The sequence below is a fragment of the Gymnoscopelus microlampas genome (genome assembly GCF_963454915.1).
Source record: "Gymnoscopelus microlampas genome assembly, chromosome: 20".
Lineage (NCBI taxonomy): Eukaryota > Metazoa > Chordata > Actinopteri > Myctophiformes > Myctophidae > Gymnoscopelus > Gymnoscopelus microlampas.
The window spans coordinates 6991145-7014827 of NC_139957.1; the positions used below are offsets into that span (position 1 = coordinate 6991145).

At 42.2% G+C, this 23683-nt stretch overlaps 4 protein-coding genes across 5 annotated transcripts in view; 3 read left to right on the top strand and 1 right to left on the bottom strand.

Annotated features, from left to right (window-relative positions):
* LOC311035573 (phospholipid-transporting ATPase IA-like) overlaps positions 1–23683 on the top strand; it is a 212174-nt gene that overhangs the window by 92380 nt on the left and 96111 nt on the right. The gene's annotated exons all lie outside the window — the stretch shown is intronic.
* Positions 2878–3087, top strand: LOC311036855 (small ribosomal subunit protein eS28-like; the record flags this gene model as incomplete). The annotated part of the gene is made up of 1 exon (XM_084045867.1): positions 2878–3087. One exon carries the CDS (start codon positions 2878–2880, stop codon positions 3085–3087), a length of 210 nt encoding a protein of 69 aa, XP_083901993.1.
* Positions 5443–8418, bottom strand: LOC311035984 (DNA-binding protein SMUBP-2-like; the record flags this gene model as incomplete). Its single annotated transcript, XM_084044512.1, has 1 exon — positions 5443–8418. One exon carries the CDS (start codon positions 8416–8418, stop codon positions 5443–5445), a length of 2976 nt encoding a protein of 991 aa, XP_083900638.1.
* On the top strand, positions 16163–18925 carry LOC311036312 (transmembrane protein 151B-like; the record flags this gene model as incomplete). The annotated part of the gene is made up of 2 exons (XM_084044932.1): positions 16163–16246; positions 17492–18925. 2 exons carry the CDS (start codon positions 16163–16165, stop codon positions 18923–18925), a joined length of 1518 nt encoding a protein of 505 aa, XP_083901058.1.

The following is a 23683-nucleotide window of genomic DNA, read 5'->3' on the forward strand; positions in this document are numbered from 1 at the left end:
ACGTATTGTGAAAATAGACGATCTACATGCTCACAACGCCTTGCGTTGCGAGGCATTGTGAACTCTACTGATTGTAGATCAGCTAGTTTCACAATTTTTGCCACTTATATTATCTGACAATTTGGCCAATGTTTGACCATTTTCTTATAGTATAGTTTGTTGATTACTTTTGATGCAGTAATGGTTCTTTTTCTTTTCTTTATTTCTTTCCCCCTCCCTTTTTTAAGGAATTAAAAAGGTCTTAAAAGTCCTTAAATTGTCACTTCACTGTCATCTGGGGACCCCCTCAAAATCATGCGGGGGTCCCGAGCCACAGGTTGAGAACCACTGGTATAGTTGTTCGGCAAGAGATAAAATATGCTGGCATAAAAAGGGCACTTTCTCCTATGAATGCAATCGGGCAGGTGCCCATGGGCACTGGTTGGCTCGTGTGTGTGTGTGTGTGTGTGTGTGTGTGTGTGTGTGTGTGTGTGTGTGTGTGTGTGTGTGTGTGTGTGTGTGTGTGTGTGTGTGTGTGTGTGTGTGTGTGTGTGTGTGTGTGTGTGTGTGTGTGTGTGTGTGTGTGTGTGTGTGTGTGTGTGTGTGTGTGTGTGTGTGTGTGTGTGTGTGTGACAGCCCATCCTTAACTGCTTTAAGGAAGTTAGATATAAAGGAGCAAATGTCACAGGAAATGCACACCACTCCTCTGTGGTGAGCGCTTCCCCAGCAATGATCTTGGTGAATTCACATCTACTAAATACATGTAGCACTGACTGTGCATGATGACTATTTTTTTGTTCATGTTTTCATGCAAGTTATAGGACGTTAGGCCTAATTATAAAGATCGTTGTGCTTTATTGTTACATCTTGTGTACAGGTACATAAGAGTAAAAGGTATTTTTGTTCGGCTTCCTTCAGCAGCATAGGTAATAACAATAATAATAATAAAACCATACAAATTTCTTCTTTTAAAAGAGTGCAAAAAAAGAGAACATCAGTTGATGATCTTGGTATATTATACACCAACAGCATTTTTTCAATAGCTGCCACATTACTTTATGTAAACAACTTCACAGTATCTTCTATATACAGCAGTTTAAATCATATTTAAGTGCAAGAAAAGGACAGGAGAGGGAGGAGGTGTGAGGGATTGGGATGGGGGGGGGGGTAGCGTTTCCTCTTGTCCTGGTTTGTTTGCGTTCTTGTCAGATCGTTCATGTGCCTGATTGTACGGGGAAAGAATCGTTTTAGTTTTTTTAGCAGTCTGTTGCCAGCGTCTCTGAGACTGCCGTTTTCCATGCGGCAACATCTGAAAGATAGTAGGTGTTCCACTCTGGAGGGATTTCTGTGAATGATGGCTACCCAGAGCTAGGCTTTTCTCATCTCACCTTACGAGGAGAAAAGCCTGGTAATGAGCTAAGGCAGAACGTGTCTGTATAGGCCGGACTAGCGTTTTTTGTACGTACTTCACCCGGAACTGGAAGCTGTCTTTTTCCACGCACTCTGGGAATGAAAACAGATCTGCACGACATCAACAATCAACATAACTTCCTTGGGCTGTAATTCCTGTACTTCCTCTTTTGGCACTTACCTTAACCGTTGTCGGCTGTCAGTAGGCTGTCGACATACAAGCAGCACAACCTTAATTTAAACAATTTGTCATTTCTACCTAAACAGACAGTAGGACGAGAGAGAGAGAGAGAGAGAGAGAGAGAGAGAGAGAGAGAGAGAGAGAGAGAGAGAGAGAGAGGGCAGACAGTAGTACAGTTGAGAGGGAGATAGAGTAGGAGAGACAGACAGTAGTACAGTTGACAGAGAGACAGTGTTGTTAAAATGTAGCAAAAATATTCAAAATTATTCTTGATATTTTGAAAATAGCAGATCTACAAGCTCACAACGTGTAGATCAGGCTAATTTGTACAATGTATGAGAGATGGACAGTAAGACAACTAAGAGAAAGACAATCTACGAGAGACAGACAGTAGGGCAGCTGAGAGGGAGACAGTGTAGGAGAGACAGACAGTAGGACAGCTGAGAGGGAGACAGTGTAGGAGAGAAGGACAGTAGTATAGTTGACAGAGAGACAGTGTTGTTAAAATGTAGCAAAAATATTCAAAATTATTCTTGAAATTTTGAAAATAGCAGATCTACAACGCGTAGATCAGGCTATTTTCAAGTAGCCGGGTTCAAATGGTTAAACTGATTTAGATTATATATCAATATATATTAACTCATTTAGCTGGGAACCCCCTGGAACCCCCTCAGCTGGCCTGGGGGTCCCTGGGGCAAGGGACCATACAGTAGTAAAGAGGGCTGCAGACACAGGCCTGGAGGCTGAACAATCATGATTAAAAAAATTAAGTTGACGATTAATTGTCACACAAATAATTGCGGTTAACGATTTAATTGTGTTTCTGTCGTTGAAAACTGGAGCATATGAATATGGCATTTTTGTTTGACTTTTAGGCTTCGTAATCAAAAATTACACAGGGGAGATATGACAAATAATTTGAATATACAAAGAAATGACTGGCATTTCATAATTTTATACTTTCAAAAGTATAACATTCACTTTGTGATGCGTTGTAAGCTTGTAGATCAGCTATTGCCTATTTCCACTTTTTAAATATTTGAAAATGTATTTTTCATCATGGAAAAAAATAAATGAACATTTTGACGATTATGACAAAAATAATTGCGATGAGATTATTATGTAATAATTGTGACAGGCCTATCTGGACAGGGACAGAACTGGTGGCATCAGTTGGACGGGCTAGACGCTGGACAAGGGGCAGAAACCTTGTCCAAATTTGGAGTCATATGTCATAGATACGTCATGATGACATGACATCACAGGCTAGTTAAGACCAGAGCCTCTTTCCGGTCCAAGCTGACAACATGGACGCCAGCCGAGTGCAACCCGTCAAGCTCGCAAGAGTCACAAAGATAATTGGAAGAACTGGTTCCCAGGGACAGTGTACACAGGTCCGAGTGGAGTTCATGGATGACAGCAACCGCTCCATCATCAGGAACGTGAAGGGCCCAGTTAGAGTGGGGGATGTTCTGTCTCTCCTGGAGTCTGAGAGAGAGGCCAGGAAGCTGCGATAAGTGGGGCTGGGCAATGAACCGAAAATATCGAAAGAATAGACCGACTTCATCTTTCTTACTTGGTTAATCAAACAATCCCAAAACAGGTGTTTGTTCAAAAAAGAATTCTTGGCTAAATTGATGAGTAACCACTCAAACCTGTATGGTGGCGTGCTAAAACAGCCAAAATTGCCAATCTACAGTACAAGCTGACTGTTGAAGTCCAATTCTCTTACTGTTTAGCCTACTGGTTCTCTGGTCCGCCTTAATGACGAACCAAATGGACCCTTGTGGGTCTGTTAGTCAGTGTGTACTCTCAAGAGTTAAATTAACACTGATCCCACAGGAAAAAAAGTGGGTGGCCTTATGCATATCAAACTGGGGATCCTTGAAATGAAAAAGATTTGAGGTACAGACTTTTTCTTAAGCCTGTTGCCTTTGTTTCTCTTTCTGTTTCTGCAGGTCTGAACTGCAGACTCAGCATCGGACCGTCAAAAACTAAACTCTCACACTCCTCCCAAGGCGGTTCTCCCCTGGCTGGCATGACTGCTACAGCTTTAGCCTGGTTCCAGACGAATCTGCCTTTGCAAAATTGCATGCACTTTAGCCCTCGGCAGTGTGTCGTGTGATATTGTCTGGCCACGCGAGGCTACTACAGCTTAGCTCTGGTAGGAAATAGGCATCATGTGGTCTGACCTCAGAAGCCCCCTCACATCTGACAAAAGCTGAGGCGGCGCCACATGTGCGTGCACAGACACACAGACACACACGCTAATACTTCTAGTACAAAACTTTTTTTTCTCCCTTCGTTTCCCTTTTTTTTTTTTTACATGTTTTGACAATATAATGACACGCCTCCAAACAGACTGTGATCTTTGGTGCCACCGACACCCATAGACCAGGAGGTGCAACTGCAGGTGGGTGACACTCGTGGCATATTATGCCAGGAGTGGTGGCATCAGCAGACACTTGGCTGCATGATGCCAGTATGATGCCAGTGGCACTTGCAGATGCCACTCCTGGCCTGTGGGAAGCCAGCAGCACCTGCAGAAGCATTATTATGCCATTTCATGATACCTTCATGCCTAATGTCCCATTAATTAATGTTGATAGAACCGTTATCCAAACTACTGGAAATAAACATGTCCGATTGGACCTTGTGAAGCTTCTTGAAACCAATTCTTAAATGTAGGCAGTTGAACGAAAAGGGCCATGAAACCCTAGGCTGATTGTGTAGATTGTTTTCCAGTTCAGGTTAAAAACTACAGCAGATTAAAAACATGGCAGACTAGTAAACAACACACAGCTGCACCAAACAAATTAATAATGGGTGTGTTAGATGTTCTTTCATAGGTGCGTCCAGAGCCAAAGGCATGCCAACAATGTGCAAGCACGTATTGACCAGTGCCATCTATTAGAGAGTTACGCCAACTCCGTTCACTTCTTCGGGCCAGGTCTTCTACATACACATACATTGGCGAATAGTGACAAATCCCTAAACCGGAAGTTCATGGAATGCATTGAAGTCTACGGCTCCTTGTCACTATTTCCAACTACATGAACCACGTGACCGACGCTGTTTCTGACCCCTCATCGGCGCAACTCTCTAATAGAAGGCTCTGGTATTGACACACCTCAGATCTAACACACCCATTATCAATTTGATTAGCTGCAGCTGTGTTGATTTCATCACCGTGTACTATAAGCTCAGTGTTCTGCAGCCTGCTATGTTTTTAACCTGAAGTGGAAAATAAACAAAAAATCAGCCTATGGTTTCTTGCACCTAGGCAACGCTTTGAAGATTAAAAAAAAAACAGCCATTACTTTGCAAACTTGTTGTTGTTAAGGTATTTGCTACAGTACATTTGCACATACTGTAGAATGTGTCCTCTGCATTTACCCACTCTAACTATTAGGAGCAGTGGCTGCTATAAATATGGCACTCGGGAGCAGTTGTCTTGCTTTTAGACTGGGTTGTCCGGGGTAGCAAAGGCACACAATTCACAGACACAGACATAAGGGTTAGGGTTCATGTTTTTGTACATAAATGGACCATGACTACAGCTGTTAAATTGACTAATTTATTTAATGGATTATAACAACAACAAAAAAACAACAATTTGAGTGTTTTTCACATCAATTCTGTGATTATAACATATATATATATATATATATATATATATATATATATATATATATATATATATATATATATATATACCTGCACTTCTCAATTATTCAATTAATTGAAACAGTAATTGATAGAATAGTAACTAGGACAAAATCGCTAGTTGCCAGTCTATTACCATTACATTTGCTTTAATTCTGATTAACATAACATTATTTACCTCTTATTACCCTGTACACAGTAAAACCTTAAGTTTCTTGCTCTTTGATTTTCCTATGAGAGGCCATATCTTTCAGTTTGGAGTCCAGTTTTCGTTGCAGATTAGCCTTCTTCTTGGGGTCCATAGACTTGTCTTTCTTTCCACTACAAGTATAAACACCTTCCTTGCGTATTGTCATCCGAGCATGAGTCTTGGCTTCGTCCCCACAGCCATGCACCTCTGGTAAGTGGTGACTGTGGCCTAGGCAATATTGCCTATTGCAAAACATGCAAAGATGGCCAAGTGTTAGCACAGAAGCTTTACATTTGGCAAAACCGCACACACTGTTGGCCTTCACCACTGCATTTATGAGCGTGTCAAAGCTGCGGTCTGCAGTGGTGGCAGCAGCAATGTCACAGGGACCTGCTTTGGTGCAGCTCTTTCCTTTTGCTGACTTGGTCTTCGAAGATTGGGCTGTGGGAATTTTAGTGTTACCCTGTTGTTTGGCATTTTCTTTCTGTTGCTCCCTTCTCATTTTCTCCAAATGTAGGATTTTCAAGTCAAGTTGAGGTTGACACGAGGGCCCGCCTTCAGGCTCCATGACAATTTCTTCTTGGGCAACTCCCGTCGGCTCCTCTGTGACAACTTCCTCAGTTACTCCAGACTGCGATGATCTAGAGACGGTGATACATCGGTCCTTCCCCTCTCCTCTACTTTCATGCCTGAGTCCCAGCTCTTCTGAGATCTGGTGGACCAGCAGGCGATCGTGGGAGTTGAGGTGTAGTGGGAATTGTAGCTCAGTGCGGTTTAGGTCATCCAGAAAGGCCTCAACCTTCTCCCTGATCTCTGTGGATTTGATCTTCTCTTGCTCTTTGTTGAGTGACAAATTGTACGACTTTGTGTGCTTACTGGAGCCTGTGTTATGCACCTTACTCTTGGTATCAGTAGGTTTAATCAGTCTTGGCTCCTCTTTGCCCACATGGTGACATTTTCCCTTATGTTTGGTAGACGATGAGCTGTTAACACCAGTGTTAGCCTTGGTGCCTTGGTGTTTCCGGGTATAGTTTTGCGGTGCGATGTTTTGCGGTGCGATGTCATGGAGATACTCGAAGGCAGTTCGGACCTGTCCACACTCCGTCATGTGGCTGATCAGAGACTTCAGGAAGGTGTGGTTTTGAACGGTCTGTGTATCGCACACCACAGCAAGGTGACGCCTGGCACGGGTAACGGCCACGTTTATCCTTCGGTCCTCAGCAAGAAATCCAATTTGACCTTTTCTGTTCGAGCGAACTAATGACAGGATCACAGCCTCTTTCTCTCTGCCCTGAAAGCCATCTACGGACTTGATCTCCAGCTCTGGGTGTCTCGCAGAAAGCCTCTGACGCAGAAGATGAACCTGTAAATTGTATGGTGCAATAACGGCTATGTCTTTAGCTTTCAGCCCAGCTTCAATCAAGGCCTGTACGTGAAGCTCGACAATGTGTGCCTCACCTTGATTGCCTTTAGATTGCCCATCGCTATTCTCCATCTCGCTCAGCCCACAACCAGCGGTATCGATGAGAAAAAGGGGGGTACTGGTCTCCTCCACACAGGCGATTCCTGGAATATCTTTTAGCAAGTGACGCTCCACAGTGCTGTGGGCAGTCAGTCCTCCCTGGTACATCTGTTTGGAGGCCCACTCCATAATGGCACAGTTCATGCGATACTGTACCGTTAGCATGCGGACCACCGTGTCCCCATACTTCTGAACGAGCCTCTCCATCAGGCTAACAGATAAGCCTCTTGATGCCGCCGTTTGTGATTTGATTGTGGGTGGTAGTTGCTTGTGATCTCCTGCCAAGACGCACTTCCGTGCTTTGAGCAGAGGGATCCAACAGCTGCTCTCCAGGGCCTGGGCGCACTCATCTATCACCACCCAATCAAAATGGTCCGCCGGCAGGAACCTCAGAGGGCCGTCATCAGAAGCACTGGCGTTGGTGCATAACACGACGTCGGCACTTTTCAGGATCTGGGATATGGCCTTTGCCTCCCTGCTTCTCAGCTCCTTCCGCAGCTTACCTATCTCCCGTTTGAAGCTGGACCGCTCACCTCTGTCACGTGTCGTCTTCATTCCCACAAAAGCTTTATCGATGTCTTTGCGGATGTCAGAGATTATGTTTGCGCTGTCACCGCGGGCAAGGATGGCGTCCAGGGAGTGTTTCTGAATAGACGGCAGTAGTCTGGCGGGATGACCCAGTCTCAGGAGCTTGGCTTTGCAACAAGCTAGCCTTTCTACCATGTTATCCACGGCCACATTGGACGAGGCACAGCACAGAACCTTTTCGCCTTGTTTTATTGCTTGGAGGACGATCTCGACTGCCGTGGTAGTTTTCCCAGTGCCTGGCGGGCCATGAATCACAGCCACTTCCCTCTGAGACATGGCAAAGGACACGGCTTGTCTCTGGGACTCATCCAGGTCCAAATTAAAAAAGGATACAACATTTGACTGTGACTGAGAGCTAGGCTCTGAGTACCCAAAGAGAACACTTATAAGGCCGGAGGCTGGCCCACTGTTGTATCCATTCAAAGCATTCAAGGCTTGTTTCATTCGTTTGTAGGTGACATCATTTGCCAACTTCAAGAGGTTGTAGAGGGAGTCGGATTCAACACTGAGATCATCCTGAGAGTCTTCAAATGCAACCGTTATAGATGCTTGGCTGACTCGTGTCACTATCCCTGTGCCAAGCTGCGAGGCAGCACTGCATCCACTTGTTGTGTCATAAATGCCAACTATGTCCCCAGGTCCAAAAGTGTTACTTGGAAGTAGTGATGGGCCGAGATGTTTCCTTGGTTCTAGAGTGACAAGCGTCCGACCATACAGACCTGTGGACTGACCTGCTGGCTGTAGTTTCAGAAGGCATACACCTTTTCTCTGAAGATCCTTAAGAGAGATGTTCTCTTGCCATAACCTGGTCTTCTCTATTTCAGCCTCTCTCTCCTCATGTAGAAGCTCTAGTGTCTTGGACACAAACTGTTCAATTTCCATAACAGTATTGCCTGAGCGGAGATCAAAACATTGGGGATTAATAGTTAGATGTTTGATGTTGAAATCGGTTAAAATGTGTGGTGTGCACAGACATTAGCATGCAAGCCAGGGTCTAATAACGGCTTGGCTTCTCTGTTTAATCTGTAGCTATATGGATAGCAAGTTACTAGGTGTGCAGTTTATGAACTGCATCATGGCGTCATCAATATGATGTCAATGTTGCCCGAATATGGAGTTGGGGGCATTCATACAGTATATGCCTCCTAAATTCACCAAGTCACTGTTATCTGTGGAGATATTTTTTATTATGATGTGCATAATTATTTTAGCTGACCGTTAAGTTCAAAATAAATAAAGATCTAAATTTGCCTGTTTGAAGAAAATGTTGCTGTCATTCCACAATTTGTAAATCTGTGTGTGTGTGTGTGTGTGTGTGTGTGTGTGTGTGTGTGCGTGCGTGCGTGCGTGCGTGCGTGCGTGCGTGCGTGCGTGCGTGCCAAGCAGGGAGGCACGGGGTACCCTTTTTTAATAGTCTGGTGCGAAACACACATTCCTGGTTGGTGACTGATATTGTCCTTCTAATGAATGAGGAGACCTTCATTTCTTTGGTCAGTTATTTCATGCATGGACTTATATATATATACAGTACACACACACACACACACACACACACACACACACACACACACACATGCGACAGGCATGCTTATAATGATATGCCCAAACTAGGGACACCAGGTTGAAAGTGGTTAATACTTAATTCAGACCTTGCAGTCTCCTAATCAAGATATTGAACACATAGCTCAGCAGGGCTGCCCCACGGCTGTCGTTAAGGCCAGCTCCTTGCATACTCTGTGCAGATAGCAGCCATGGACACATGGCTGCCTTTCCAAAGTGCATCGGCATTGGAAAGCTGTGCAACCACATACAAAATACCTTGTATTATTTATCGTGACAGAGTATAAGTTGCTTGCTTGTAACGTTATACTGTAATGTCATTCTCATTCATGAAACAAAAATCCCAGTGTCTGGTGGAAAAAGTTAACTGGAGGTAAAAAAAAGAAGCAAGAACCTCAATACTAAAAACAAAATATTGCAGTGCACCTGCTTAAAAAAATACTTGTGTTTTTCAGACATGTTATCCACTTAAGCCCTATACTTCTTATATGACACACACGTAAGCTTGCTATTTATTTATTTTTTAACAATGAAAAAAAATGTTTTAAAATCAACTATTTTTGACAATATAACGTCCCAAGTTATGATCTTGTGCAACATGTTTAAATGTTGGACTACCTCCAAACAGACGAGGCTTCACGCAACCCCTGTGATCTTTGGCGCCCCCCTGAGGGGGTCTGGACCCCAGGATGGGAACCAGGGCACACAAAACAAAGACAAACCCAGACAGTGTAATGCCAGAGCCGCCCTTAATGAACAAACATGGGTGGGAAAGTGTGAGCACAGCTGGAGGACCATCTTTAGTGAACGTCTGGCAGCTGCAAAGTCACCCAATCAGTAAGCTAACCTTAAGGCTGGGGGGGAAAAACCCCTAGTTCAGTTATTCTCAACCTTTTTGATTTCATACACCCCCAGGTTGATATGCATTATTCCACAGACACCCGTTTGATACTTTGATTCTTATCTCTGGCACCCCAAATTACACTGCAAAAATCCTTGGTGTTAATTCAACTTGGACCCCTGGTGGTCCCCGGGACTCGACATTGAGAACAGTGTGCTTGTGTTGTCTGTGTGTTCATGTTTTGGTAGTGTTTGTTTGGGATATTAATGATATGGCTTTTTCAGTTGCTCCAGCCTGTGTTGACACAGCCATTCCCAAAATACAGTGGGCTTTGACAACATTCAACTGTGGCATTAAGGGCTGTTGCAAGGTGTGGCATGCAGGGCACACTGCATGTAGGCCTACTGTAGCAGCGGTGCCAGATATCAGTAATATAATTTAGATATGTTATTTAAACTGATGGTTAGGTTCACTGGTTATCCTATAGTTTCAATGATTGCTATTTAGAGATATTGTTTAGACTGAAGCTAGGTTCTTATAGTTTACCTTTGATAGTTTCTTGAAGCTACACTGTCTCAAATTTGTAAATTGTAGGAAGGAAATAGGATGGAGACAATTACAACATAGCCCACAATGATGCTATGGTTGCTACCATTTGACTACTTAACCACTTAAGGCCATTTTCTCAATTTTGTTCAAAATTAAGAAAATTCTAGAAAATATTTGAAAAATTGTTGGTCTTAGAAACATTCTTCCTATAATGACATGCCTAAAAATAGGGTTGCCAGGTTGAAAGTGGAGAGGCTACTTAAGCTATTATCTATCTTCTGCCCATACAGTGACCTTTATCAATTATTGACCATGTTGATATCAATTTACGGTTTGACTGTTTTAACTGTTGCCATGGTTAACCTTCATTTATTATTAACTGTTTCGGTGTCTGGTTTTCGCACCGGCCGGGAGAGCACGTTACGCTCCATGTTGACACGTCAATGGGGACTTTATTGTTTGATAATTGCGGGACACTACTACTATGGCTTAGGCTGAATAAAGACGGTATCAATGAATGGGACGCGAAAACATGTACGGCGGTTTTCCTAATTGCGCTTCAATGGAGGAGCCAAAAGTGAAACAGGAGAGAGGAGAGATTAAGGCCGGCGGAGGCAGAACGGTGAGGTTTCGGGTGGCGTCTGCGAACAGCGGCCGTGTTTTGACGGAGGTGTTCAAGGATGAAACGGCCTCGTGGTGCGGCTCCTCGGTGTGTGACTCCGTGGACTCGGACTGCTTCAGCATCCCGGAGGTGGAGCGGGACAACAGCGAGACCAACAGCCACCTCCACGGACTGGTGGGAGCGACGCTGGACGAGAGCGGATGCGAACCCGACGACCTGCTATTGTACGCCAGTGCCAAGAGAGAGGTGCGCTTCAGCAACAAGCGGATCAATATCTGCAGCAAGAATGGGACCATACGAGGCGTGAGGAACAAAGTGAGCGCGGGCCAAGTGCTTTTCAACAACCTCTCGAACCTGCCCAACATGTATACTGTAAGTACCTCCGGGAGGCGGGAGCTGATGATGAGGCCGCGGGCGCACACACAGCTTCAGTGCAGCCTAACATTGCGTTGCCAATGTTGATTTTTCAAAAGAGTGTCACTTTTACGGGTCCATTTGGTTACACCTGTACACACTCAGAGTTTCAAATGGATGATTAACAGTGAGGATTTAATGTTGTTGTGGCCTATGCTTGTGCCCCATGAAGAAAGGCATGTCAAAGTCCTGAGGCATGTGGCTTTTAGAAGTAAAATGCCTGAAGAAGGTCTATGACTTGCTATATATACACACACACGTATATTATAAGAAATGTATCTGATTTTGGACAGTTTTAAGTGCGCGGAGGCTCTCTTTAATGTTCTTTTGGTTTCCTTTTGGCTCCAGAACCTCACCCAAGTCTACTGGCAGATCATGGGTGGTGTTTGTTTCACTATTGTGTCTGAGAAGTTTAAATGCTTAAAGATAAAATGCTTGTATAATTTTGTCAACACTTTTTTTTCCTTCTCCCTGAAAGGTTAATCTTCGTAGCAACAAGAATCATCAGAAGAAGAGACCCTGGGAAAAGGACTGAAGTAACAGACTGGTGGTGGAAGTGTCCACAAGGTGGCGTCAACGTAAAAGACAGCTGGGATCTGGTGTTAATAGTGTCTCCCAAGACTTGTCAATATGAAAGAAGCTCTAGCATTTGGACTAAGAACGTGCACATTGATGTTTTGATTTTATATTCAAACCACTTTTGAAGTCCTATATCGTCTTTAACCACAATGTACAAAACATATATATTTTTTTGTTACTACTACATTAAAAGTGTTAAATATCTCTATATTCAGTAATCATTGCTAGCAGGTGTCTCCAATCAGGAGAGAGAACTCTCACAGTATACAGATTCTAGTGAAACTAGAAGTGATGATACAAAGATGAGAAGACAAAACTGGAACTGGAACACTATAAAAATGAAGCTGATTATGGGTAGTCTATCCTGGTTGGAATAAATTGGTGACCCAGCTGAAAATGTATTTTCTGTTCATTAAAGAGCTGGAAAGACAGGGAGAACCCTGTTACTGAACATACACTCTATAGCAATCAGAATATAGAGCTTTAATATTTTAACAAAAAACATATTTTGACGAAAGAATATGTCTTGGACTACCTTTAATTGTTCACCTGATGTAGTTGGGAATACCTGCTAACATCCTGCATGTTATTTCGACAGCCCCCGTCTCATTTTTTATTTAATTCTTTTGTACCCTGGGGAGGTTGACTGAGCACAAAATGCGCTTTTTCAACACCCTGCTTCATATTCACACACACGCACACGCACGCACACACACACACACACACACACACACACACACACACACACACACACACACACACACACACACACACACACACACACACACACACACACACACACACACACACACACACACAAACCTGCAAACCAGCAGTTCAAGGGCAGCAGTGTTGGGTCATTCACTTCCCTACCCAGATTTCCCCTGCCGGTCCAGGGGATCAAACCGTCAGTCTCAAATGCGCTTCCCTTTATAAACACCAGCCCAACCGCTGAACTTTAAAGTTAAATCATCAGTAGGCCTATGTATTGCCCAAAAATGTATTCATTCTAAGGCGGCCTACTTAAAGTAACATTTGAGAGATAAAAGCACAAGAAAACTGTATTCCATCTTGACAAATCATCATGCACATTTCCCTTCAAACTGACGAGACAGACATCCCAAAAACAGAATTTGACTGTCCCATTTCACCACTGGTGCACAGTAACTACGTATTTGAGTACTGTCATGTTTTTTCTTCGTATCTGTACGTACATACTACATTTCAAGAGACAAATATTATAGTTTTGATTCCAGTACACTTCTAGGGAGAGAAAAGTACATAATGAATTAAACACTTGAGCCCTGTTTCAAATGTAGAGGAAATAGTAGATCTACAAGACATGTCACAACGCGTTGTGAGCTTGTAGATCTGTTATTTTCATAATTATTTATATTTTTTTAATGTTTCTGGGGGAAAAAAGTTTTTTTGGGGGGGGATGCTAAATTTCAATCCAGCAATGCATTGATATTAAAAAAGAAAATGTAATTTGTACTTGTACTCTTACACGACTATGTAAGAGTTATACCTTGGGGGGGCAATAGTTAGATTTGGTGTTTTGTATGTTTTTTAGGATTTTGTAAGTAGATTAGGCTACAATTGTTACTTTATCATGTAATTGTGATCATTTCTGGATGCATCTCTTGCATGGCACATATCAGAAATGTCTGAAGCTGTGGTTTTGTACACTTTGTTCACTATATGTTATACTACTATAAATGTGTGAATGTGGTCCAATATACTTATAGCTTTCCATAGCATTGTAGGGGTGTGGTTTTCAAACTGGGGTTCAAGGACCCCCGAGGGTCCTTGAACCTGTTGAACTGGTTTGAGGCGTGTTTCAGCTAAATATAGTATACGTTTAACTTAAACCACTATTACCCAATGCAACATGTATAGATATACCATGCTTAATAATACAAATGTTGTCCTTAGGACAAAATCATATCCGATGGGGGTCCTTGGCCAAATGTGTGTCCATTTGAGGGGTCTGTGACTTGTAGCTGTATACTTACATACAATGTTTTTAAGAATTTGTTATGAAATATCCTAGTTTATCTTACACTGTTTTATGTGGTTGTATGTTTGTAGACTACGTGCAGGTTATTCATTTATGTTCATATTATACACGTATATGTTATGTGGTGCATGAAAATGCTAAGCCATGATTAAAGTTCTGGAGTTTGTAAATGCTGTCTTCATTAGTTCCATAATACTCGCCAAATCTTGCCTTATGTATCTTTTTTATCCTAAACTGAAGTGGTTTCTGGTTTGGGTTTTAATTTAAGTTATATTTCGACATGTCGTCTCTCAGATGGATTCATAAGAGATTGGTAGGCTATTTATCTACATTTTATGTGGAATTTGGAATTTAATACTTTTCTAAATGGGTACCAGGAGTAGCCTGGCATGGCCAGACTAATATCACAACTTTTTTTTTTCTGCTGTGGCAGATTCGTCTGGTTTCCAGGCTATACCAGGGGGTCCCCAGCAAATGTGTTAATAAAGCGTCACAATCATTTGAACCACTTTAAAAGCTTGTAGATCTGCCATTTAAAAAAAAATCGTGTGTATTTTTTTTAAAGGGAACATTTTTTACTCAAATCTTTGTTTCTGGAGGTACACGATATCTTTGATATGGGGGTCCGCATCCAAATACATTTTGGGGGTCCTTGACATGGAAAAAGTTTGAGAACCACTCGCCTAGGCTATAGGCACATTATACACACTGTATATAGGAAATGTATAGGGCTGAAGTGGTTTTGTAATAATAATCTAAATATACAAAGTAACTAGTAACTAAAGTTTTCAAATAATTGTAGTGAAGTAAAAGTACAATATTTCCCTCTGAGATGTAGTGGAGTAGAAGAAAAGTACTGAAAATTGGAAATACTCCAGTAAAGTAAAAAATACCTCTAAATTGTACTTAAGTACAGTACTTGAGTAAATGTGCTTAGTAACTTTCCACCACTGCATAGGTAGACTAACGCAATCTCAAAACGGCCAGGTACGTGTCCCTGTTTCAGCACCATGGACAGATCCATAAGGTTCTTTTCATAGTACTAGCCTACTGTCAGTGGTTCTCAGACTGGGGTCCAGGGACCCTCACGGTTCCTTGTTGAGGGGGTCCAAATCAGGTCTGTATAGGCCTAAGAGTTATGGGGGTCCTTGAACCACTGCTGTATATTCTACCAGGCAGGCACTGCGTATGAAGACGCCTGTAGTGAGGAGGAGGAGTGATGGAAGAAGTACTAGATTTTTTACTTAAGTAAAGTATCAATAGGTCTACCCTATTGTAGAAATAAGCTGTTACAAGTACAAGTTCGGTATTCAACATTTACTTGAGTAAAATTACAAAAGTATTGGCATCAAAATGTACTTAAAGTACCAAAAGTAAAAGTACTTAATATGCAGAAGGTCCCATTACACAAGTTTTCAAATGTATAAAAATCCTTTGAAAATAGCAGATCTACAAGCTCACAACATAGATCGGCTATGTCTAAAGTGGTTTTGTAATAATAATCAAAATCAAAGTAACTAATAACTAAGTTTTCAAATAATTGTAGTGGAATAAAAAGTACAATATTTGCCTTTGAGGTGTAGTGGAGTAGAAGTAAAATTATTTAAAATTGGAAGTACTCCAGTAAAGTAAAAAATACCTCAAAATTGTACAGTAGCCTACTTAAGTAAATTTACTCCACCACTGGGAGGAGGACACATGCATTGAGCAGCGTCAGGGATGGATCGGGCATGGATTTCCAAGAGGCGACCCTAGTCTGATATATTATATTATAATAATCAATGATCAATCATGTTACTGCGGCAGTGACAACTAAACGTGGCGGACTGTCGTAGACAGCTGGCTCCCGATTTTCGGGATTAGATTAACCTCGCGATTCTAACAGATCGCGGCGTGAATTTATAGCCTACGTATACATCATCTACGAATCTTGCCAATTATGGAAGTCAGACAGATGTGTAATCTTGCTTGAGAAAAAGGATTGACATCTTCCATCGCCGCCCTGTCCTCATCAAGAGGCTCCAAGTCCATCCATACAACAATGTCTCCACCAGCAGCCACTGCTGCGACAGAGAATGAAAGCAGCAGCACAGCCACCGTGTTAGAGGAGGACTCCAGAGAAGAGGTAGGCTGATATTCTATTATAGGCATCTTTAAGTAGGCCTGCTTAACCCGTTTTTATGAAAAAAAAAAACATATGTTGCTATATTTGTGGTGCTCAAAACGTTTTCATGTCAAGGACCCCCATGTATTTGGCCGCCAACCCCCATCTCAAAATATGTTGCTCCAGGGACCCCCAGAACAAAGATTTGAGACAATGTTCACTCTAAAAAGATATATATTCAAAGATTTGCACACATTTTAAAGGTTTTTCAAAAATAGCAGATCTACAAGCTCATATACTGGTGCATCATTTTTGAATAGCCAAAGTATAACATAATGGTTAAAATCTAAAATGTTTTAATGGGTTAAAGATGGAAGGATGTTTCAATTAATTATACTTCATGCATGCTGAGCTTATTCAGTGTACCGATGCACATGGTGTGTAAAGCCAGGTTGCCTCATTGCAAGGGGCTTATTTGGTTATGTGATCTTAAAAGAAAATCTATCTACCTATTTCTTTGAGGGAAACGTTTTTGTGTTCTCTAGTAAAACGTCAAATTGCTATAATTGCTGTAGCTCATGAAGCCATCCTACAGTAATAAATGATCAGGGCCTATGGCATCTTTACCTGCCTTCAGGGCTTCATACCCTTAATTTGAACTGGTTCAAGTTAAGCCTCTCACAGAAGTAAACAGGAGAATACTGCATGCCTAAATAATAGCATGAGATCATCACAGAGCTGGAGAAAAGCATTTGCTTTTCACTCCAATCATCATATCCAATCTTAGATTTTTTTTTTTAAATGTTTAATGCTTTTTTTAAATGTCGTTATTGGGTGGACCCATGTCCAAAACTGCTACTTTTCATGTAAAAAAATAACCTGTTAGATATGATTTACTCACAAGCTCTTGTTATTTGATTGATTGATTGAATACTTTATTGACAGTTTGCAAAAAAAAGCACAGAGGTAGGCTACAGTTCCATACAAAAGGATGTCAAAGTGATAAACCCATGTTTCCATTGGGAAAGAAGCCAACATAACGTTAATGCTTTTAATTGGTTCAATACAGTATAAAACCCAAATGCACTTAACCCTTTTCACTTTTTTTGTGTGACACTGTAGTATTACGAAGTAGGGCATTAACTTCAAAACAAAACAAAGAAAACATAAAAAGTTGAAATATGGAGATACAAGGTTTCTGCCTGGCGGCAACGATATGCGACTTATTGTGCTCTGTGTGTGTGTATGTGTGCTTTGAATCAACAGCAAAGGCCTCTGAAGCAATCCCTGAGCAAGTCCCTGTGCCGAGAGAGCTTCTGGAAATGCCTGCTCCTCTCCATCCTCATGTACGCCTGCGTGGGAGCCATGGTCTGGTGTCACGTCACCAAGGTGACCCGCATCACCTTTGACAGTGCCTTCAAAGCCAAGTCTCTGACGTACCTCGATAGCAGCCCCTGCGCCGACGGCTACATATACATCCCGCTGGCGCTACTGGGCATGCTCTATGTGGTCTACCTGGTGGAGTGCTGGCACTGTCACGTCAAGAACGAGCTACAGCACAAGGTGGACGTGGAGGGCATCTACGAGCACATCCAGAGGATGCAGCAAGCCAAGCCCTGCATCTGGTGGAAGGCCATCAGCTACCACTACGTCCGTCGGACGCGGCAGGTCACGCGCTACCGCAACGGGGACGCGTACACCAGCACCCAGGTTTACCACGAGCGCGTCAACACCCACGTGGCGGAGGCGGAATTCGATCACGGCCACTGCGGCGTGAAGGACGTTTCGAAGCAGATGCTCGGGCTGGAGAAGTCGGCGCTGACGAAGCTGCGGTTCACCAAGTGCTTTAGCTTTGCCAACGTGGAGTCGGAGAATTCCTACCTCACGCAGCGGGCGAGGTTCTTCACCGACAACGAGGGCCTGGACGATTACATGGAGGCTCGGGAGGGCATGCACCTGAAAAACATAGACCTAAAGGAGTACGTCGTGGTGCTGACCGACCCCGACCGCCACCCGTGGTACCTGAACCACTACATCTTTTGGTTCACGTCTTTCCTCACTTTCTCCTGGCCACTTCGGGTTTTCACAGAGTACCGCACCGCCTACGTCCACTACCGGGTCGAGAAGCTCTTCGGGCACGACTACATTCCCGCGACGCCTTGCGGCGACGAGCGGCCGTACTGCCGGCGCATCCCCCGCGTCAACACCATCGACAGCACGGAGCTGGAGTGGCACATCCGCTCCAACCAGCAGCTGGTGCCCAGCTACTCGGAGGCCGGGCTCATGGACCTGGCGGCGCAGTGCCCGGCCAACTTCACCGGCTTCCGCCAGAACTGCGAGCGCTGCAGCCGCGCCATCAGCTGCTCGTCGGTCTTCTCCAGGAGCGCCCTCAGCATCTGCACGGCGGCGGGGGGGGCCAGCTCCCGCATACCCTTCAGCGGCAGCCGCTTCTCCCTGGCCCGGCGCTACGGCTCCCAGCGGAGCTGCCTGTGGCAGAGCGGCAGCCCGGGCGAGCAGGAGGAGAGCCCCGGCGAGAACACCCGCTGCCTGTCCGAGCGCCTGTCCACGTCTGAACACGAGGACCCGCCGGACTACCAGGACGCCCTGTGCTTCCCCGTGCTGATAGTCCACTGCAGCGAGGGCTGCCACAACCACAGGTCCTTCCACAGGAACGGCTCCTGTGTGGAGACGTCCCTCTAAAAAACGGTGGTTCTCAAACTTAACGCCCCCTCGAGGAACCCTGAGAGTCCCTGGACCCCACTTTAAGAACCACTGCTCTAAACTATGCATTTAGCTTGTAAAAAAAACACAGCGGCATTCCTGTAGCCACACAGACATTGGAAACCAGATGCATGACGCGAAAACGCGGCTTCATGTGTCACACGGCTAACTGGGATGAGAAAAAGGGGCAGAAGACACACACGACCCAGATCTGCTAGGCTGGGTGCTGGATCAAAATGTAATGAAGATAAATGAAATCCGCACACCAGAGTATACTCCCGTTTGCAGAATTTATTGGCGGTAGCGTTTCGAGCCAAAATGAAACGCTACCACCAATCAATTCTGCAAAACAGGAGTATATATTATACTGGTGTGTGGATTTCATTGATTTTCATACAACTAACTATACATGTTTCCAACAAAGCCAATGGTGGCTCTTCAGCGGTTCTTTGAGGTGGTTGTGGTGTTATATAGCACTGCTGCTGTAAAAAGAACCTGTTAAGCCTCTGTATGGTTCTTCAGAGGTTCTTTACTGGTTCTTTAGCTTACTTTAGGCAATCTAATGGCCCCTAGAGTAAGTAAGTAAGTAATGGCTATATAGTACCATTTGACAAAGGTGCTATATACAATAGCGCCTTTTAGATAGGTGCTAATATAGCACCAAAAGAGGTTCCCCTATATGATTATGAGCCAAAGAACCACTTTTAGTGCTATTAGTGTGATGCTGCATAGTGAATCTTTCTACTAAGATCATCAATAGTCACCAAAGCAATAATCTAGGTTGTGGGTATGTACTTGTCTCTGTTCCACCATACCACACATCTGGTATTCCACCATTACAAAAGCCTCACCTTTAATTTCACTTTACAACTGTCACAAGTTTGTAAGAGTAAAAGTGTGTGGGTGAAATTGTTTTAAGTGCAAGCTACTCTGGAATTGCAGTTCGATTTTAAATGAAATAAGGATAGGAGTAAAAACATCAAATATCAGATATACTAAAAAAGTGTACAATCAAGTAAGAATTCTTCAGTCTCTAAATGAATAATCAAAATAAGGAAGGAAACATGGGCCGTTAACCATTTATGTATTACACGGGAACATTAAATCCGATCACAAATCTGAACAGGCATGTCCTGTTAAAGTGTCAAGTGTGGACTCACTCATGCCTAATTTAGAATCTTTTGTACGACCGGTCCCATGACGAAGATGTGATTCGTTGTGAGCTTATTACATCAGCTATATTTGCCGTGAGTCACGTCACACGACAAATATATCTCTGTCGGGTGGAAACCTCATATGTCCAAAACGGTTACTTTTCAGGATTCAAATTCAAATTCAAAAGTAGTAGATCTACAAGCTCAAAGATCAGACTATGTTTGATACTTTAGTGTGACGCTGTAGTATGATCTAGTAGGGCGTTAATTTACGAAAAAAAAAAAAAAGTTAGAATATGGAGAATGTTCAGCTGCCAAAGTGCGTCCATTCACAAATGTTGCGTTGAAACGACAAGTGTAACTACAGCCAAAGTGATATGACAGTATAGAGTGAATGTCATTTGTTAACCTACATGTTTAAGGTACAGTTGTACACAAATAATTGTGTGTCCAATAAAAAATACTCAGACATAGCTGTTAAGATCTGACTTGGAAAATATCTGAGGCCAAGGAACAGAAGAATAGATACGTTTACATGAACTATCTCCTCTCACACTCTGGAGTTATAAGAGACTAAACTGTAAAATCCTGAGTATTAATTTAACTCTCAGTTAGTGACAAATAGGTGAGAGTCCATTTTGTACAATCAGAGTTAAAATGAACACTGCTGATTTTAGAGTTGCTTTGAGGAATGCTCATTCTCTTACAAATTGCTGTTGTCAGGCAGAAACCTTCTCCATATTTCAACTTAAAAAAAAGAAATTCTGCATAAACGTATGCCCTACTTCGTCATACGAGTGTCACACAAAAGTAGCGAAAATAATCGATCTACAGGCTCACTGCGTTGCTATGTGATGCGTTGCAACGCGTTGCGAGCTTGTAGATCTGCTATTTTCGTGAATTAAAGTGGCTAAATGTGTCTGTGGGTTTTATAAATATTGAACCAATGAAAAGTATTAACAAGAGCTTGTGACTACATAATAACTACAATGGAACACAGGTTCTGTTTTTCCATTTCCTGAAAAATTACAGTTTTGGACACAGGTTTCCACCCAACAGCGACGAAACCTATTTGCTGTAGGAGTTTCCACAAATGTATTTAATACTGTATATACTGTAGTTGGGAATTATGTGGCTCACGAATGTCTATTCAGCAATAACTATGACAATGGCTGAATGCACAAGATAAAGTGGAGATAATAATAGACTATGTCTGTCTTAAACATTGCACTTGTTTTAAGACACGTTTCATTTGGTGTACCTGAACCAAAAGACAACAAACATGTTGAGGTACAACCAAATATTCAGTCTGTCAAACAACCAAGCTGTATGGATTTTGACTTCAAACCTGTGCACACAAATGATTTCTTCCTGCTATCATTGAATGTCTAATACCATGAAGACATATCTGAATGTAAACCACCAGCATTTATGATGTGGTACCGTAGAATATACACATTTAGTGTATATTATACACTCAATTCGTTTTTACTCACCAAAGTAATATCCTTGTATTATTGTAGAAATGTGTCTATATGTGATATTATTGGTTCTCATGATGTGAATGTGTAAGATACAGTATTAATGATTTGCGCACTGAAAAAAAGAAGAAAATAGCAGATCTACAACGCTCGGCTATATCCGGCTTCCAAATTGTTGCATAATGGAACAGAAGACAGCAACATTCCAAAACATAAAAAAAATATGAATTTGGATGTTGACATTTGATTTTGTGTCGTGCTTTTATGAATTGACCGTTTCTAATGAGCCTAAACTCATTAGGTTTACACTTTGACATCATTACAAACTCATAGGACAGACTTTTGTAATATTTAAAGGGAATATACACATATTAAATCTTGTTCTGACAAAACTTTCGACACTAGTGATACCAGTATTATGCACACTTAAGTGACACTAGACATTATGAATTGTACTCATGCTGAATGTTAATGTATGTTCATTTATAAAGTTATAAATTATGTATTTCAGTATATTTCAGTACACTGTGCTATGGACATGGCATAATGGCATAATGTCTGAGACATATCGTACAGTCCGTGCCGACTTAAAGGACCATACCGTGTGTCATTGTGTGTTCAAAACATTGGCCATATATACCTCACAAAACGGTTTTGTCTTTTAGGATACTCACTGTATTTGGTCCTTACTCACCCACCATTCATTGGCATTAATTTTGAATGAGGGGGATATTATATTAAAATATATTTGCTACATTTTAATTTTAAATTAAAATGTTATCTTGAACAGCACCATGTGGTTTAGCCAATACGGACTCAAGTTCAGTAACGTTTGATTGAATATGAAGAAATTATAAACACACAACTAGAACATCTAAAATAGAAATAGAATAGATGATGGATGTGTTTTATTTGTGGCCAATTTGTCAATAGAAAATGTCACTGGTATGGTCCTTTAAAACATACCCTGCAATTGCTAATGTGGTCATGTTATTGTTATGATCTAATGCGTTTTGTTTTATTAATTATTTGAATATAGTAAAAATCTTTTGAGTATTTAATTATAACATATAAACAGTCTAGTCTAAAAAGAAAAAAGCTAAGCGGCTAACAGCAGAGGTGTGTGGTTGTTCTGAGCAGCTCTCAAAGTGTGAATGTGTGTATGAAGCAGGGTGCTGATAGCCTGGTTCCAGACCATAGACCCCGCCCACTCTCTGGCTGATAATCAGGCTAGGGTGCTGATGAAGGAGAGCATGCATGTTAAGCACAACGTTTCCCTGCATACAATGTACTGATTATACTGTTATTCTTAATTTTTTTTCCAGTCTTCATACAGCTCATGATTGATACAAACTTTTGCATATCTTATTAAAACAATATTATGAATACATTATGTTCTTATTTATTCCAAAAATACTACTAACTCTAACAGGTCAATGAGAATGAAACAAGGACTTCCTCCATTATCTGGATGCAAGATTCACTTGGATGACAGATGAGAAATGCTTCCAAATCTACCATGACTAAAATACACTGACATTGTTTAAAAATAAATGGAGAACAAAGATGTCTGATGATATTACATTATTTGATTTCATTTTTAGCCCTGCTAGAGACAGGTCTCGATGGCTGAGTCTGTCTGTCCAACTGGGGCAGAACTGGCTCATAGAGTGGCTGCCTCAGAATAGGAAGATTTAAGTGTCCTTGAGCAAGACACTGAACTGAGTTAGGGGTTCATGTCTTGCTTGATGAGCCAGGATGGTGCCTTGCATGGTTGCCTCTGACGTCGGTGTGTAAATGGGTAACATATGAGTGAATTACTGCAAGAGCATTGTTCTAGAAGGATGACCAGACTAATGGAAAGAAAGCAACATTTACCATATGGTGAAAACGTCTTAATTAAAGCTGCTGAAAACTGAAACTGAAAATAACTAAAAGAAAGGGAAGAAAAGACTATAAGCAACCCCAGAATTCTATGAGATGGCAAGAAGATAATATAGGCCTATATTTGGCTCTGTATTTTCTGAACTATGACAGCGATTAAAACAGGGGTAATCACTTTTTCTGAGCAAAATCATTTTAGCGTTTCTTTTGTTTTGCAT